This window comes from Notolepis coatsorum (assembly GCF_963971535.1).
Source record: "Notolepis coatsorum genome assembly, chromosome: 1".
Taxonomy (NCBI): domain Eukaryota; kingdom Metazoa; phylum Chordata; class Actinopteri; order Aulopiformes; family Paralepididae; genus Notolepis; species Notolepis coatsorum.
Genome location: NC_140165.1, coordinates 216,488,531 through 216,505,300, shown reverse-complemented (window position 1 = coordinate 216,505,300; position 16,770 = coordinate 216,488,531). Strand labels below are relative to the sequence as shown.

The 16,770-nt window shown below is 40.2% G+C and overlaps 1 protein-coding gene across 1 annotated transcript in view; it reads left to right on the top strand.

Annotated features, from left to right (window-relative positions):
• atm (ATM serine/threonine kinase) overlaps positions 1-16,770 on the top strand; it is a 184,878-nt gene that overhangs the window by 118,143 nt on the left and 49,965 nt on the right. Inside the window, exons 49-53 of the mRNA XM_084308894.1 lie at positions 3,178-3,392; positions 9,717-9,924; positions 14,701-14,820; positions 15,431-15,565; positions 16,385-16,523. Of these exons, the coding sequence (XP_084165020.1) occupies positions 3,178-3,392; positions 9,717-9,924; positions 14,701-14,820; positions 15,431-15,565; positions 16,385-16,523 (817 nt within the window). The remainder of the gene's footprint in view (positions 1-3,177; positions 3,393-9,716; positions 9,925-14,700; positions 14,821-15,430; positions 15,566-16,384; positions 16,524-16,770) is intronic.

Below are 16,770 nucleotides of genomic sequence, written 5' to 3'. Positions count from 1 at the left end.
ATAAATGTGTACATATACAAGCCGCACCTGACTATAAGCCGCAGGTGTCCACTAGACACCTGCGAGAGCGCCCCTGGTGGCCGTTCGCTGTACAAATCCATAGATTAGCCGCATCGTTGTATAAGCCGCAGGGTTCAAAACATGGATAAAAAGGTGCGGCTTATAGTCCGGCAATTACGGTAAGCCATTCTCCCTTTCTGTGTGTGCGCGAGCGGGTGCCCGTCCCAACTCTGGTCTTTGGCAAGTTCGATAGTATTTACCATTTACTGAGGATGGCCAGATAATCCTTTGTCCTCATACTGTTGCTTATTCCCTGTGGTTCTTTGTTTCTTTGTTCATTTGTTTTGCTCATTGTCAGCGTCTTTGGGTTCCTGAAAAGCACTTTATAAATAAAATGTATTATTATTATTATTATAATGTTGATATTTAAACTTAAAAAAATATTATACAGAGAGAAGCTTCAGCAAGTACAAAACGCTGCTGACCGACAAAAGAGAATCCCTCACTGAGGAAAACACAAAGGCCTAACCATCATGTATCACAATGGTGATGTCAGCCAGATGGGGAGAAGCATGAACCTTTAAAGGACATCTCTTTGAAATAAATTACATTTAAATTTTTTTTCTGATTTATTTTTAAACAATTATTATTTTGTATTATTTAATTATTATTTATTCATTGCACTGTACTGGCAGTTGAACTGCATTGAACTGAACTGAATTGGGAAAAAGAAACCTCATAACCTAACTGGCACTGAACATTGAACTACACTGGCACTGTTTGCAGATGTACTGTTATTAAATGTAGTTAAACACATATGTTTTTTTTTGTAAATCCAAAGGAAAAAATATAAAATCAAAAAAATTCCAAAAACGCGAAAAATAAAAACAGAGAAATCCGAAAACAGGAAAAGATAAAAACGGATTTCATAGGGCCCTAGTTAAGGTGAGTTAATAAATTCACTCTGAAAATCTGCTCCGCTCTGATAAACTGACTCTTGGTCAGCACTCTGAGCCCTCAGAATTTCCGAACAACTCGAGTGCGCTCGTTCCGACACTGGTTGTAAATAGTTATCAGTGTTGTATGTGCCTCCCTGTATTGTAAATAGTTCATATGTGTGTTGTCACTACTGTATGTATAATTGTAAATAAGTAAATGTATGTGTTGTAAATAAATATTGTTAATATTTATTAAATATATTAAATAATATTATAAATATTATTTGTTAACAATATTTATATTGTTAATATTTATTTACCTAATTTATGTGCAATTGTTTCATTTCAACTCGGTAATAATAATAATAATAGATCAAATTTCTATAGTGCCTTTCATAGAACCCAAGGTCGCTTCACAATCAGGACAAAAAATAGGGCTAGGGAAGTAGGGGGGAAAAAGGGGGATGAGGGCAGGTAAGGGATAATGGACCTACCGTAATCTAATCTAAACTAACTAATGGGGAAAAGCCATGGTGAAGAGGTGTGTTTTTAGAGCAGTTTTGAAGGGGTCCAGGGTTGGGGCGTTGCGGTTTTCGGGGGCGAGAGAGTTCCAGAGGGTAGGGGACGCCACGCTGAATGCTCTGTCCCCGAAAGTCCGTAACCTGGTGTGAGGGATGGAGAGGAGACCTAGATCAGAGGATTGTAGGTTCCGGGATGGAGTGTGCTGGTGGAGGAGATCAGACAGGTATCGGGGGGCGAGGTCATGGAGGGACTTGTAGGTGAGGAGCAGGAGTTTGAAAGTGATGCGGAACTTGACTGGGAGCCAGTGGAGGTGGATGAGGGTGGGGGTGATGTGCTGCCAGGGCTTGGTGTGAGGGAGAACCCTGGCAGCTGAGTTCTGAACATACTGGAGCCTGTCCAGGGCTTTGCTGGGTACCCCGAACAGGACTCCGTTACAGTAGTCCAACCGGGAGGTGATAAATGAGTGGATCTCAGCCACAGAGTCTGAGAGTGAGGGTCGGAGACGGGAGTTTGAGTCGTTTGGTTGACATCCAGGTTTTTATGGCGTGGAGGCAGTTGACTAATGACTGTGGGGGGAGCTGGGAGGATGGTGAGGTGCTGAGATAGAGCTGAGTATCATCAGCATAGCAGTGAAAGTTACACCACGTATCCGTGACACGCACGCCCCGCGAAAACACTGGTAGTTTTGGGGGCCTGCCACCCCCCTTGAAAAAAATCCTAGGGGAAACACTGAATATACAATGTACAGGTGGTTAAACTGGGTCCAAAAATACAAATTAGTACTACTGAGTGTAGTGCTAATCAGATGTATGTACAGATAGTTGTATTATATAAATAGAGACAGTATGACTACTACCGACCAGCAGTGTAACTAGTAAGAGTAGGATACAGTATATATAGATATAGATATCAGGGTTTCCCATTAATTACCTAGACTGTGGCGGTAATTGTCCCGCCACAGTTGTATAATGAACCAAAAAAAATAGTTATTAGTTATTATTTTACTATTTTCTTAAATATAAAGTTTGCTAATAGGGATGTATCAGTAGTATTGGCAGTGGTAGTAGTCGTAATAGTAATCCACTATATTTTTTTATTTTCAAAAAAATAAACCAGTTCAACACAGGTAACCACTTTTGCTTCATTTCTTTGATGGCTCAAATGTATGCTCTAGTCCAGTGGTTCCCAAACCTCTCCTCGAGGCACCCCAGCCGTTCCATGTATTTGTTAAATTCCACCACCAGCACACCTGATTCAACTAATAAAGGGCTAGTTAAGTTGAATCAGGTGTGCTGGTGGCGGAATTTAACAAATACATTGAACGGCTGGGGTGCTTCGAGGAGAGGATTGGGAAGCTCTAGTCGATTTTGTGTTTTGAGCACAAAGTTCATCATAGATCTAGCCTCTTTATTTTGCTCTCAAAGTGCACCAGATTGATGCAGTTAACTTTAAAATGTACAAAAAAAAGAAAAAGTTCAGGGGGGGCATGCCCCCGGACCCCCCTAGAGGGTCGGAGGTTCACCCCCCATAGTCTCTGAAAATCCTGTGGGAAACACTGGATATAGTAAAGGACTATGTGCAGGTAAGTACATACAAGAGAGCCTATACTAAAATTCTGAATGTCCAAGGTGTCCCTTTAATGCATGTATCTAATGAGTCAGTGTGTGTGATTGATTGTGTTCTTCATTGTCGTGTCTTTACGCATGCGTTCTCTCAGGCGGTGGAGATGATTGAGGGCCACAGTGAGAGCCGGGACTCCAGGCTCCAGAGCCAGCGGACTCAGGCCTTCCTGTCTCTGGCCCGGTTCTCTGACGCTCAGTACCAGAGCATCGACAACTACATGAAGTCCTCTGAGTTTGAAAACAAACAGGCCCTCCTGAATAAGGCTAAACAAGAGGTTGAGCTACTGGAGGAGAGCAAAGTCATCAACAGGTTAGCCATGTTTTTGTTCATTAGAAATCGTGTGTCGTTGCTATTATCAATAACTTGTAATAAGTATTTCTGGTGCACTTGAGGCATCACTAGACTGTACTGTACTGTCTTGTCTTCTTTTAGACTTCTATGTCTCGTCTTTCTTTAAACTTCTCTCTCTTGTCTTCCTTTAGACTTCTGTCTTGTCTTCCTTTAGACTTCTCTGTCTTGTCTTCTTTTAGATTGATCCGTCTTGTCTTCTTTTAGATTGATCCGTCTTGTCTTCTTTTAGATTTATCCATCTTGTCTTTTAGATTTCTGTCTTGTCTTATTTTAGACTTCTCAGTCTTGTCTTCCTTTAGACTTCACTGCCATGTCTTCTGTCTGACATCAGCTCATATTGTCAGCTCTTTATATAAAAGGTTCAGACAATAATTTTCAGAATAGAAAAATATCTTCAAACCAGCAAATGCAGCAAGTGGTGGGTTGGCACTGTCGATAATCGGGGGGGTTATTCTGAAATAATCTGAGCTAAACTGGGGATAACTCACTTTTATTGTAGATGTATCACAGGAACTTACACCAAAATATTCTATGCAATGGCAGCTGGAAGTGTCGCCTGTGTTCTCTTTAAGTCGCAGGCAGCAATTTTAGATCAGGATGTGCACATTATTGCTCCCCTCTAGGTACGCAATATAGACAAAGTGGGGCCGGAATGAGAGGCTGGAGTTTTCAAAGCTGCAGGCAGCCATCTTAGGTGTGGCAAAAGAGCCTACATCAGGAACTGCCCATTCTTATATGGGCCTTTTTCTTCTCTCCTCGGCACGTGGTGAAGGTGCAGGGAAAGCCGAATGAGAGAGCAGCTATCTTAGGTTGTACATGACACATATTGAGATAACTACAAATTCCCTGCAGGCTCTCACTGGGCTACAATAGTAGACGATGGGCGATTGTAAATCCTTTGCAAAAACAACGATAAATGTGCTTTTCTCAGACAGGAAGCTCAGGGTGTATTCTTACCGGTCTCAGTAAGCTCTCCTGTGAAATGTATCACAATCCCAACATGTTTACGTGCTTTAACCCCCTCTCTACATTGTTTGTTGTTTTTGCAAAGGATTTATGTTTTCTTTTTTTATTTATTTTTTTACTATTGTCTGCTATAGTAGGCCAGTGAGAGACTGCAGGGAAATTGTAGCTAGCTCAATACTGGACCGATCAGTGGAATTATTGTCTCTGTGTCAGGTACATGGTAGAGGTAGACAGACCGCGAATAGGGATCTAAGGTCCAAAATAGCTAAGTTATCCTTTAACGTCAGGAGGTTTCCAAGGAAACCATAAAAGGGTCACTGTCACAATACACAGCGTTCTATGCTCTGCTTGGTGTCAGACTTTGGTGCCAGTTCTATTGAAGCCTGTATTCAAATACAAAAATAAAATATACAAGCTATCTGAGGAAATAACAACAAAAGGTCTTTATTGCCAAGTAGTTTTCACATACAAGGAATTAGCTTTGGTCGTTTTCGGTGTGACATTAGCGGACAGATAATACAATAAAGAGGTGGAGTCAAATGAAATTAAATATGAACTAAGTTAACAGGCATTAAAGCGTTCCGTCTTCAGACGGATTTCCGTCAATTTGATTCGGAGTTCCGTCAAATTGATTCGGAGTCTGACGGATTTCCCGTCAATTGGCTACCTGGTATAATATGATTTGTAGATGCATACAGATTGAAACTAAATTGAGCCAATCAGAGGCGTCAAATATCAGGAAAAAGGGAATTTTCTTCCTACCGCGGCCGCGCCAAGCAGAGTCATGGTGAGCAATAATGGCAGGACACACAGCGACTCGAGAGACAGGATTACGCTAATAGTTTGTCGCCAGATATGTATAATAATCGCAAGATACATTCAGACTGTTGGATCTAAATAAATGGATTTATGGACACATTTATGCCTGGACCACAAAGCTTATTTTTTTTTTTAAATACTTTATTTCTCAGTTTACTAGACAAGAACAGACAAAACAAAAAGGAGGAGACAGAACAAAAATAAACAGACAAAACTAAACAAAAAAAAACGAAAAGGACTGCCAGACAGGAAAATAAAATAACAGTGTGACTTAACTCAAAGCATTAAAGTGTGTTGTATAGCCAGGTGTTACAAGGTGCAGGTCAAACATGATATACAGGGGTGAGTCTCTGCAGAGTGCAGTTATTTGTCCTTCAGATAGTCAATGAATGGGCTCCATATGTCCGAAAACCTGTTGTGCTCTTTGGATCTGTAATAGCGGATCCTCTCCATCTGTATGATTGTGATCATTTCATTGAGCCATTTCTGGAAACACGGGGGTGTAGGTGATTTCCAATCGGTTAGAATCATTTTTTTTGCAGCTACCATGCCGAGCATTAGTGTCTGTTGTTCCTCCCTCGTGTACCTTAAGGCAGTCTCTGAACACCCAAAGAGTGCCAACTCTGGATCAGGGGGAATGTCCTTTCCATAGACCCTGGAAAACCACTGGAATATTTCACCCCAGAATTTTTGTAAATGAGGACAGAGCCAAAAGAGATGTGTTAAAGAGCCCTCTGCAACTTTACACCTGTCACATAATGGAGAAAGAGATGGATAAATTCTATGTAGTTTGGTCTTTGAATAGTGGAGTCTATGGATGACTTTAAATTGAATCAATTTGTACCTAGCATTGATCGAGCAAGTTTGGATTCTAGTCAAACCTTCATTCCATATGTTCTCAGACACCTCTAGATTCAACTCAGTGGACCAGGCATCTCTCAGATGGTCAGTGGACACAGAGGTGGAAAACAGGGACATAAAGTGAGATATCAGGTGTCTGGAGTCTGGAGGAAGCTTCAGGAGATCATAGAATGGGCAATTCTCTGGCATGGTTTCAAAATGTGGAATTTTTTCTTTGACATAGTGTCTGATTTGGAGATATCGAAAAAAGTGGGAGTTAGGGATGTTAAATTTTGTTTTCAGTTGGTCGAATGATGCAAACTGTTTGTCTATGTACAAGTCTCCAAGGGTCGTGAGTCCCTTGTCCCTCCAGACAGCAAACGCCCCATCTGTCCGAGATGGCAAAAAGGAGTGGTTATGACATATAGGGGTATACATACAGACATTTGGTGGCTTGTGAACACCTCTTATCTGATTCAAAATCCTAAGTGAGTTCCTTAAGATAAAATTGTCACCAATTAGCTTTTGAGGGGATTCTGTTTTAGAAAAAAGTAAAGTACAGAGAGAGGAGCCTTTTACTGCTGTGGCTTCAATGTTTAGCCACAGGGGGGAGTTATTAGATGGTGTCTCACCCGAGAGTCCCCTCTGCCAATAGGTCAAAGCTCTAGCATTGGCTGCCCAATAATAATTCCTGAATACAGGGAGGCCTAGGCCTCCCTCCTGTGTTGGCTTCTGCAGATGCCCTTTTGATATGCGATGGGTTTTATATCCCCATACAAATGGGAAAATAATAGAGTCTAGTTTCTTAAAGAATGCTGCAGTGAGGAAGATTGGCAGATTTTGAAATAGATACAAGAATCTAGGAAGAGACACCATCTTGATTGCGTTAATACGCCCCACCATAGATAAGGGCAGGGTCCTCCACTTCTCTATGTTGAGTTTTAACTTTGTGAGCATGTCAGCATAGTTAAGTCTAAATAAGAGTTTGGGATTTCGAGATATTCGGAGTCCTAAATATGAAAAATGGTCATTTACTACTTTAAATGGTAGAGCCTTAAGAAAGTCTGAGTTCAGGCCGCCCGAGAGAGGCATGAACTCACTCTTACCCCAATTGATTGTGTAGCCAGAAAGCTTACCAAATGATTCAATGAAATCTAACAAGGGAGGAACAGAGGTTTCTGGGTCTGAAAGATATAACAATGTATCATCAGCGTAAAGGCTCACCCGGCTTTCCATGTCCCCTATCTTAATGCCTCTGATATTGGGGTGGCTCCTGATTCCTATCGCGAGGGGCTCCAGAGCAACGTCGAATAGTAAGGGAGAAAGCGGATCGCCCTGTCGGACCCCACGTTGCAAGTCAAAAGGTCCAGATTTATCATTATTAGTGAGGATGGAGGATGTCGGGCAGAGATATAGTATTTTGACCCATGCAATAAAAGAGTCTCCAAATCCAAATCTTTTAAGTGCCTCGAGCATGTAGGGCCACTCTATTTGATCAAACGCTTTGGCTGCATCTAAGGACAAAATGGCCGCTCTGGAGTTGTCCTCGTGGTTGGTATAAACATTGTTCAGGAGCCGACGCACATTACAAAATGAAAATCTGCCTGGGACCACAAAGCTTATTGAAGGGTTAGCGGAGGCGCGACGGCTCTACCGGAGTCCGTCAGCCTGTTATATGAAAATGTAACTGTGCTGTCAGACCCTGATACGGGTTGTCTTTCTTTTTCTTTTTAGCTAACGCTATTAAATATACATATACAGTGGAGGTTAAAATAAGAATGACTTTGCCTGAAAAAAAAAAGTATAGTCAGGAGATGTTTTGAGATGACGCACCCCAGTGCGAATCTAATTTACCATAAATCATAGGCTGATATAATACGCTACATTCTCTTTAAACATATAAATGTTACAGGACAAAAGTAATAGATTTAATCACTTTTATTCTTTTAAACTTGGTCTGACCGACCTTCAGCATAGACCATGAACAGGCAGTAGATCCAGTAGTAGAAACGCATGTCAGAAAACACGAGTCTTACGACAGTCGCCTTTTTTGCAACCCTCACGCGTCAATTATCTCCTTGTTTACCGACGTCACATCCACCACCTGCTTATGTACCTTCTTGCACTGTAACGTTATGCACGCCTGCTATACCGATTAGCTAACGTTAGCATAATAATGTTCATGGAAGGAGTAAAAGAAAACCCACCGCGGTGTTCTCAGACGAAAAGGATGAGCGGGACCACCTAATAAAAGAAAGTTTCGAGTGGAAGTTTGAAGAGACTGGCTAGGGCCTAGGCTACTGGGGGCTGTCTGTAGTGGTGAGTTGTTAACTTGTTCCGTGTTCCGCAACTATGTCAAAAAGAAAAACAGAAACAACACATTTGTCATTGTCGTGTTACTTCACAGTACAAATACGTGAGTCCTCTGCTGTGGTTGTGAGTATCCTTTATTAGCTTAACTCCATAGCAACATCACACAGGTGTATCTGTAGACAGTCTCCTCCCCACCGTATGTATATATTTTCTCCCCACCGTATGTATATTTGTTCTCGCACCCACCCACCCCCTCCTAATGTACAGTCTCCTCCCCATCATATGTATAATCTCTGTTAGGATCTATGGGTAACAGTACTGTATATTTGCATATCGTATATGTCACAAATGTAACATTACTATATACCTGTAGTATGTCATGTATGTCCCTATGCCATAGATGTTGTGTGTCATAAATGTCACTATGAATTGAAAATGGGGGACCCTGATGTAAACAAGACAAACGTCTTTCTCTGGTCTGCATCCCCTTAACAATTGTGTGTATTGAGCCGTACTGTATTGTACCCATTCTGCAATCTGTTAAATATTGATTGATTGATTGATTGTTATTAACAGATTGCAGAATGGGTACAATACAGTACAGCTCAATACACACAATTGTTAATGGGATGCAGACCAGAGAAAGACTTTCGTCTTGTTTACATCAGGGTCCCCCATTTTCAATTCATCATAACATATGACACACATGACATACAGATAGACAATACTGCTACATCTATAGATTTATGACATACCAGATTTACAAATACAGTATTGTTTGTGATACAATAAGAGTCTAAAAAAGAGAGTATACATTTGACGAAGAAGCTGTACATTGGAGGAGGTTGGGTAGGTTGGGCGGAGGGGGGGGGGGGGGGTAACTGTACATTGGAGGTGGGGGTGGGGGGGGGGGGGTAACTGTACATTGGATTATCGACGGAACCGAAACAAGTACTGTAGGCTCCCTTAAAACGCTAACTATATTTAAAAAAAATAAATACAGTGGAGGTTAAAATAAGAATGACTTGGCCTGAAAAAAAGTTCAGTCAGGAGATTTTTTTTGCTTTAATCCCTGAGTTAAGCACAATAGAATAGAATATAATTATGAAATAAAATATAGATATATAATATACTGTGGATATATATATTATCAACCAATATGTCAAACGTTAGCTAGTTAACAATGCAACAAATTGCTGATGATTCTGACATCACAAGTGACATAAACGAAATGGCGGAGATGGCGATACCATTTGATTAAATGTTGGCCGAACTGAAAATTCCCACACTGTGTCCCGTTCTAGTGGTGCTGAGTCTGCGCTTGTTCCTCTTCCCCTCTCCCAGGTACACGGTGAAGGTTCGGCGGGAGCTGCAGCTGGACCAGGAGGCCCTGGCCAACCTCCAGGCGGACCGGCGACGCTTCCTCCGCAAGGCGGTGGAGAACTACACCCAGTGTCTGGAGCAGGGAGAGGAGCACGACACCTGGGTGTTCCGCCTGGCCTCGCTCTGGCTGGAGAACGCCGACGTCAAGGAGGTCAACGATATGATGAAGGTTCGAGAACTAACATGCACGCATACACACACGCGCACACACCAAAATACACAAGGTATACACAAGGTACTAAGGCTGTCCCCGAAGCCTGTTTTTGGGATTCGAACTTCGTCAGGGTTTTTCTAACGGACGTTCGAACCTTTGTTTTTATATATATTTTTTTATATTCAAAAAATATATATATATATATATATTTTTTTTTTAATAAATATCCTCAAACTAAATCCTCAATTTGAATAAAGTGATTAACACATTGAGTACCACGCCCCTTCCATTAACCCCATGTAAACGCTCACCTTGTTTGTAGAGCTAAACCTATATTTTATATTATAGCTATGGGTCTAATAACGCCGTCGATTGTCAGTTGCTTCCAGTCATCGTGCAAAAAACTGATTATTTTTTCATCCGTACATTTCCGTTTTATACCGTTTTGAATATGAATATAGTTTGGGTTAGGGGTGTAACGATTAGACCTCACAACGATTCGATTCGATTACGATTCTTCAGGCAACGATTCAATGCATCATGAAATCTCTTCATTTGACGATTCGATAATTTTTTTTTTATTATTTTTTAAACATACACATAAACATAACAACATAAAATTAGATATACAAGCATTAATTAACAGTACACCTCCAATTAAATCACCATTTGAATAAATGTATTATACAAGAAATATACCTAATACTTGCTATTTAATACCCTACACATATGCTCTCGCTCGCTCCCCCACTTGGATAATCCATCCATTATCATTCGCTCCTTACCAGGCACTACAATTCATATGCTAGCTTTTATTCTCTCCACCACTTTTAACCACATTGCAATTTTGGATTCACTGACACCTAAAATCCTTGCTGTAGATATTTCTAGATAAATCACATCGAGATATGTAAGAATCCAAACCTTCCTACAAATCTTTTCCGGTTGAAACCATCGTGATGCTATCAGCTTTTTAGCCGCTGTGATACCTGATAAAACTAATCTCTTTAGCTGTATAGGGACTGCAAACTCAAAAACATCATTCAACAGCAATACAGAGGGGTGTACAGGTATATCCAGAATTAAAAAATTTGATAATTGCTGGGACACTTCTTTCCAGAATATCTTAACTGGTGGGCAATCCCAGTACATGTGCATAAATGTACCCTCGTCCCCATTTGTACATAAGGAGCATCTGGAGTCTTGTTTAAGTCCCATTCTGTTCAATCTTATAGGAGTCAGGTATGTCCTATGAATATAGTTAAGATTTATTTGTTGATGGTCCGGGTTACGTGACGCAAGTCGAACGTTTGCCCAGGCTTCTTGCCAATCAAAATGTATTTCCAGGTCTGGTATATCCCTCCTCCAGACTGAGTCTAGGGGGAGGATTTCATACGAGAACGTTAGTAATTGATGATAAAAATCTGATACAAAACCTCTCGATGTCTCTCTTTCATAGAAGAATTTGTGGTATCTGTGGTGTTCAATTGGTATCCTTAATGGCCTCCATGAGCCTTCAAACATACCAATAACTGTGCGTAAAAATAATATGTGGATCTGGTGAGATTACATTTTTTATGTATTTCTTCATATCTACAAAAGCCCTGTTTTTGTTGAAAACATCTCCTAATGTGTGTATGCCCTGCTTTTCCCATTTAGGGTATCTTATAGGTCGTTTTCCAATCAGGAGTACATTGTTATTGAATATGGGAGTATGACTATGCCATTTATGTGGGTTAGAATATTTTTCTTTGTGTTTCACGCCATATCCGGATCACATGAGTAATTGCTTAATTGATAATTTGGTGCATACTATGTCCTGCAGTCTATGTGGTGCTACTATATTTACTTCTAAATTTCTCCAGGATACTGATGCTTGGGAATCAAACCAGGTTGTCAGTGGTCTTAAAGTGTACGCCTTAAAATAGTGGTAAAAATCTGGAAATGCCATACCTCCATCGGCTTTGTTTCTCTCTGCGGTGGATCTTTTTATACGTGGTGGTTTGTTATTCCAAATAAATTTGTATGCGGTAGAGTGTAATTTTTTCCAATAACCATCTGGAGGGGGTAACGGTAGCATTGAGCTAATGAAGTTGATTCTAGGTAGGATTCGATACATTTTTTATACATTTTCTATCAGTTAATTTCCCCCAAAAATTTTAATACACAAATGTGGCTGGGGGAACTGATTCACTCAGCATGAATAGACTATAGGTCAATAAAAATAATACAAAAAACATTAAAAAAAAAATATATATATATATTTTTTTTATAATAATAATAACAAAAAAAAGTAATTTTATTATTTTGATTATAATCGATTCTAACATATTCAAATCGATGCATCAAATCGAACACATTAGAATCGATGCATTTCGATTAATCAATGCATCGCTACACCCCTAGTTTGGGTGCTTCTGAGTAATTCCAGGAAAAAGACGCGAAAACTATTGGAATTCACTTATCACGTTGTCATTTTGCGCCTGATTATCAAATCTTCCTGAAATCAACGCTAGATTATCATTATTATGTCTCCTCGTGCATACATGAAATGGCCCTCGTAGCGGGGCGCTCCCCCCCTCCTGCACCCAACGGTAAACAGCCACACAGCACACACAGATAGCTTCAATAGTGGGAGAAGGCGGTATAAGACTGTCTGCCAGCTCAGACACATTCAGTACAGCATGCACAAGGTGCCCTGCTGAATTATGAATAGCGAATAAAAGAAATACCGTGAGAAAAACGTAGATCTACGTTTCCGGCACTCAACCGTCGGGCGACAGAAACGTAGTTCTACGTTAACGGCACCCAAAGGTTTAATCTGATTAAATTTGTCTTTTTTTTTTTTTTTATTAAATCAACTTTCTTTAATGAATATAACTCATCAGTTTTTAATACTATAATATTAGTGTAGCCTAATCTTTATCTGCAACTGTGAAGAAAAACCCCATTGGTTTAAACGGAATGAATAGACTAGGGCTCCACGATTTTGGGAAATAATCTAATTGCGATTTTTCTGACAGATATTGCGATTGCGATTACATTTGCGATTATAATTTTTTTTAAGCAGCCCCACAGAGGTTTATTATAAAATGCGGCTTGCATCTGGCCTACGCGGTGGGTCTGTTCGGGACACCGAGTCTGAAAATGTTTCTTTTTACCTGGGAATCGATACCGGTACGGTACCCAACGGTACCTTTTTTTCTGTACTTTACTCTCCCTCTCTGAAGTAAACTTCACAACACACAATCTAAAACCCCTTACCTCCCTCTCCCAAATTGTTCCTACAACCATTTTTTTTATGTTGCATGATCATGTATATTTATTTTGTATTATAATTTTTTTGTGTTTAAATATCAACATTATCTGGCAATCCTCAGTAAATACTATCAAACTCCTCTGATGTCAGACCAGATATGAGACACGTGCACACACACACACACAGAAAAGGAGAATGTCTTAAATGATTTTAGAATACTTCAGCTAATGAAGTTAAATGTTTATTATCATCAACTATCCAGTTCGTTTTTATAGTGCAACGTTTTTCTACTTTTCTACATTAATTGAACCAGTAGAGAGAGAGATGCCCCCCCCCCCCCCGAGCCCCGCTCCCCCCCCCCACCCTTTCCTTACTCAGCTCAGATGTTTTCTCTGACTTGAGCAGGGTTAGCTAGGAACAGCTTTCTCAAGCTTCGCACCTTGGGCATGGAATGGGCTACAGGACCATTATCCACTTAGACACCCCGGTCTCTCTTGGTGAATTTAAATCTGTATTACACAACTTCCTACAAGAAGAATGTTGCTGCTTTCTGTAGTCGGGTCCCAACTGCAAAATTACTGTATTACCCTGTATTATACACTTTTACTATCATGTAGACTATTCTGCTTTGTGTTTTTGTGTTTACATGTGATGTATTGTATACATGCACATTTATTATGTTATTGTGTGATGTATGGCACATTTTATTGCTGTGTGATGTATTGCAAATGTTATTGCGGTCATCTTGGCCAGGTCTCCCTTGCAAAGGAGATCTTGTATCTCAATGGGACTTCCTGGTTAAATAAAAAAAAATAAAAAATTGCAGGCTTGGCGATTTGATAATTGCATCATTCCAAATCGCGATTTCGATTAAAAAACGATTAATCGTGCAGCCCTAGAATAGACTCATACATTTTTTATTTTTTTTATTCGACTGTTGATTTCTAATTTGAATGCCAACGTAACGAATGAAGGTCCGAACGTTTGGGCTCAGCCCTACAAGGTACCCTAACTGGCATGATATTAGTCATACACGTATAGTCGTATATCATGCCAGTTAGGGTACCTTGTGTATACTGCTGTTTACTTTACTTTACTCATAGTATATATTCTGATTATAATTCTTTATTGCCCCTATTTATTGTGACGTATAATATAACTGATAGGGCATACAGACCCTCATCTGCACCTTTGATTACACTGTTACTTTCTCATATTCTTATATTCAGAGTAAATTATATTTTTACACTGTTTATTTCGTTTATTTCTCATATTTCTTTATATTAACATCTAATTTTACTACTATGATGCCCGAATTTTCCCAAGGGGATCAATAAAGGAATATCTTAAATAAAACCGGTCAATAGCAGGGGCATGCTGTTGCTAGAACACTACATTCTAGAGTGAGTGTGAACTGATATTATTACTTTTATTGTTTATTTCCATGTCAAACACGTAGACACACTCACACACAAATAATAACTTTAATTCTAATTCAGAAGTATTAAAAACCTTTCATTCCATGATTCCAGGGAGGAGTGCAGAGGATCCCGTCCTATAAGTTCCTGCCTCTCATGTACCAGCTGGCCGCCCGCATGGGCACCAAGATGTCTTCCAGTGAGGATGTCGGCTTCCATGATGTCCTCAACGATGTAATAGACTACACTTAATAACATAAGAACTATCCTTGAAGGAACACTCCACCAAAAGAATAAAGCTGATTTACTATGCCCATAACTTCACACATTACAATTAATATACAAATTAATTTGGTTTGAGAGTTATTGAGTTTTGGAATGTATCAGCATAATGACATCACACACTCTTTAAAGGAACATGGCAACATTATGGGAAATGTGCTTACCCTCTTCTCCAGGGTCAGACAAGAAGATACAGACCATTAGCTTAGACAAGTGCACATGGTCCGTATCCACTTCCATTAATTTGTGCTAAGCTAGGCTAGCTTGCAGCCGGATAGCTTTCTACTGAATGCACAGAGAGGAAATTGTTATCTATCTTCTTGTCTGGCTCTGGAGAAGACAGTAAGCGCATTTCCCATAATGTTGGCGTGTTCCTTTACCTCGATAAATCTCAAACCAAATGAATTACTAGACAGTTTTGTAGTTCTGGGATACGTGGGAGATGTATTGTGCGTAATAAATCAGCTTTATTTTTCAGCATAGTGACCCTTAAACTACCACCGCTCAGTCGCGCCGTCGGCGTCTACCTTTCTTATTGGTTGATATTTTTCCCTCGACTCAGCTGATTTGCCGTTCATCTATGGAACACCCCCACCACACACTCTTCATCATCCTGGCTCTGGTTAACGCCAACAAGGACCAGAGCTTCTCCCGGCCGTCCAAGGGCAACTCACAACAACCCTCACTACTAGACTTGGTGAGACTAACGCTGAATAATAATATATATATATATTAGCCATGTTATGTTATTATTTACCGTAGTAAATAATAAAACAGTCGATCTGATTGCTCTGATCGATGAGCAGACCACGCGGATAGCTGTGCACATTGGTTTATGTAATGCTCTTGGGAAATATCATTCACAGTGGTTGTAGTGATTGCAGATTTTTTAATGATGAATGTTAATAACATAATCATATAGGGATTAAAATAAGCGAATAAGAACGCACCGCCTCTAGTCTTCCCAGCCAGAACGAAGTCATGTTCATTTGGAGAAGCACACACCTCTGTTCAGAACAGAACAGACCAAACAGTTTTTATATTGGTGTTTATGTGAACAGAACCACCCAAACCTGCACAGACTTATTACATTACCAGGTCAGTTAGGATACCTTGTGTATACTGTTTACCTTTACTTTTACTCTTACTCGTAGTATATATTCAGATTCAAATTCTTTATTGCCTATATTTATTGTATCGTATAATATAACCGACAGACCCTCATCTGCACCTTTGTTTACACTTTGTTTATTTTTCTCACATTTTTATATTCAGAGTGAATTATGTTATTTACACTGTTCATTTTGTTCTCATATTTGTATATTCAGATCTAATTGTATCGTCTTTCTACTATTACCCTGCCTGTACCTCCCCTCCCCCCTCCCCCAGTCCCCCATGCTGCTATGATGCCCGAATTTCCCCCAAGGGGATCAATAAAGGAATATCTTATCTTAACAGACCAAACCGTTTTTTGATAGTACAGTGCATAGTGTTTACATGCAACGTGCGTTGGCAGGAACGTGCTGAGGTGGCCAAGAAGATCCTCAATGTGATCAGGAAGGAGAAAGGTGAGATGATCCGAGACATTGAGCTGCTGTGTGACGCCTACATCACCCTGGCCTACTTGGACGCCACCAGACACAAGGCTGAGAAGAGTGAGTACTTTGTGATGTGCTCTGCCAGTAGATCATGTGAACAGAGCCGATGTGTCTTTCAACTTCAACTTCGAACCCGGCTTCGGAGAGATCAAGACAGAGTACGCTGTCAAAAATCACTCACAGAGACTAAACGCCTTTCCTTTAACCTGATGTCCTACTTGCCATCTTTATTCTTATTTGTTGTGCCTATTATGTAGGAAATTGCTGTTAAACTATGTCTTGTTTTTTAAGCTTGTCGTCGCTG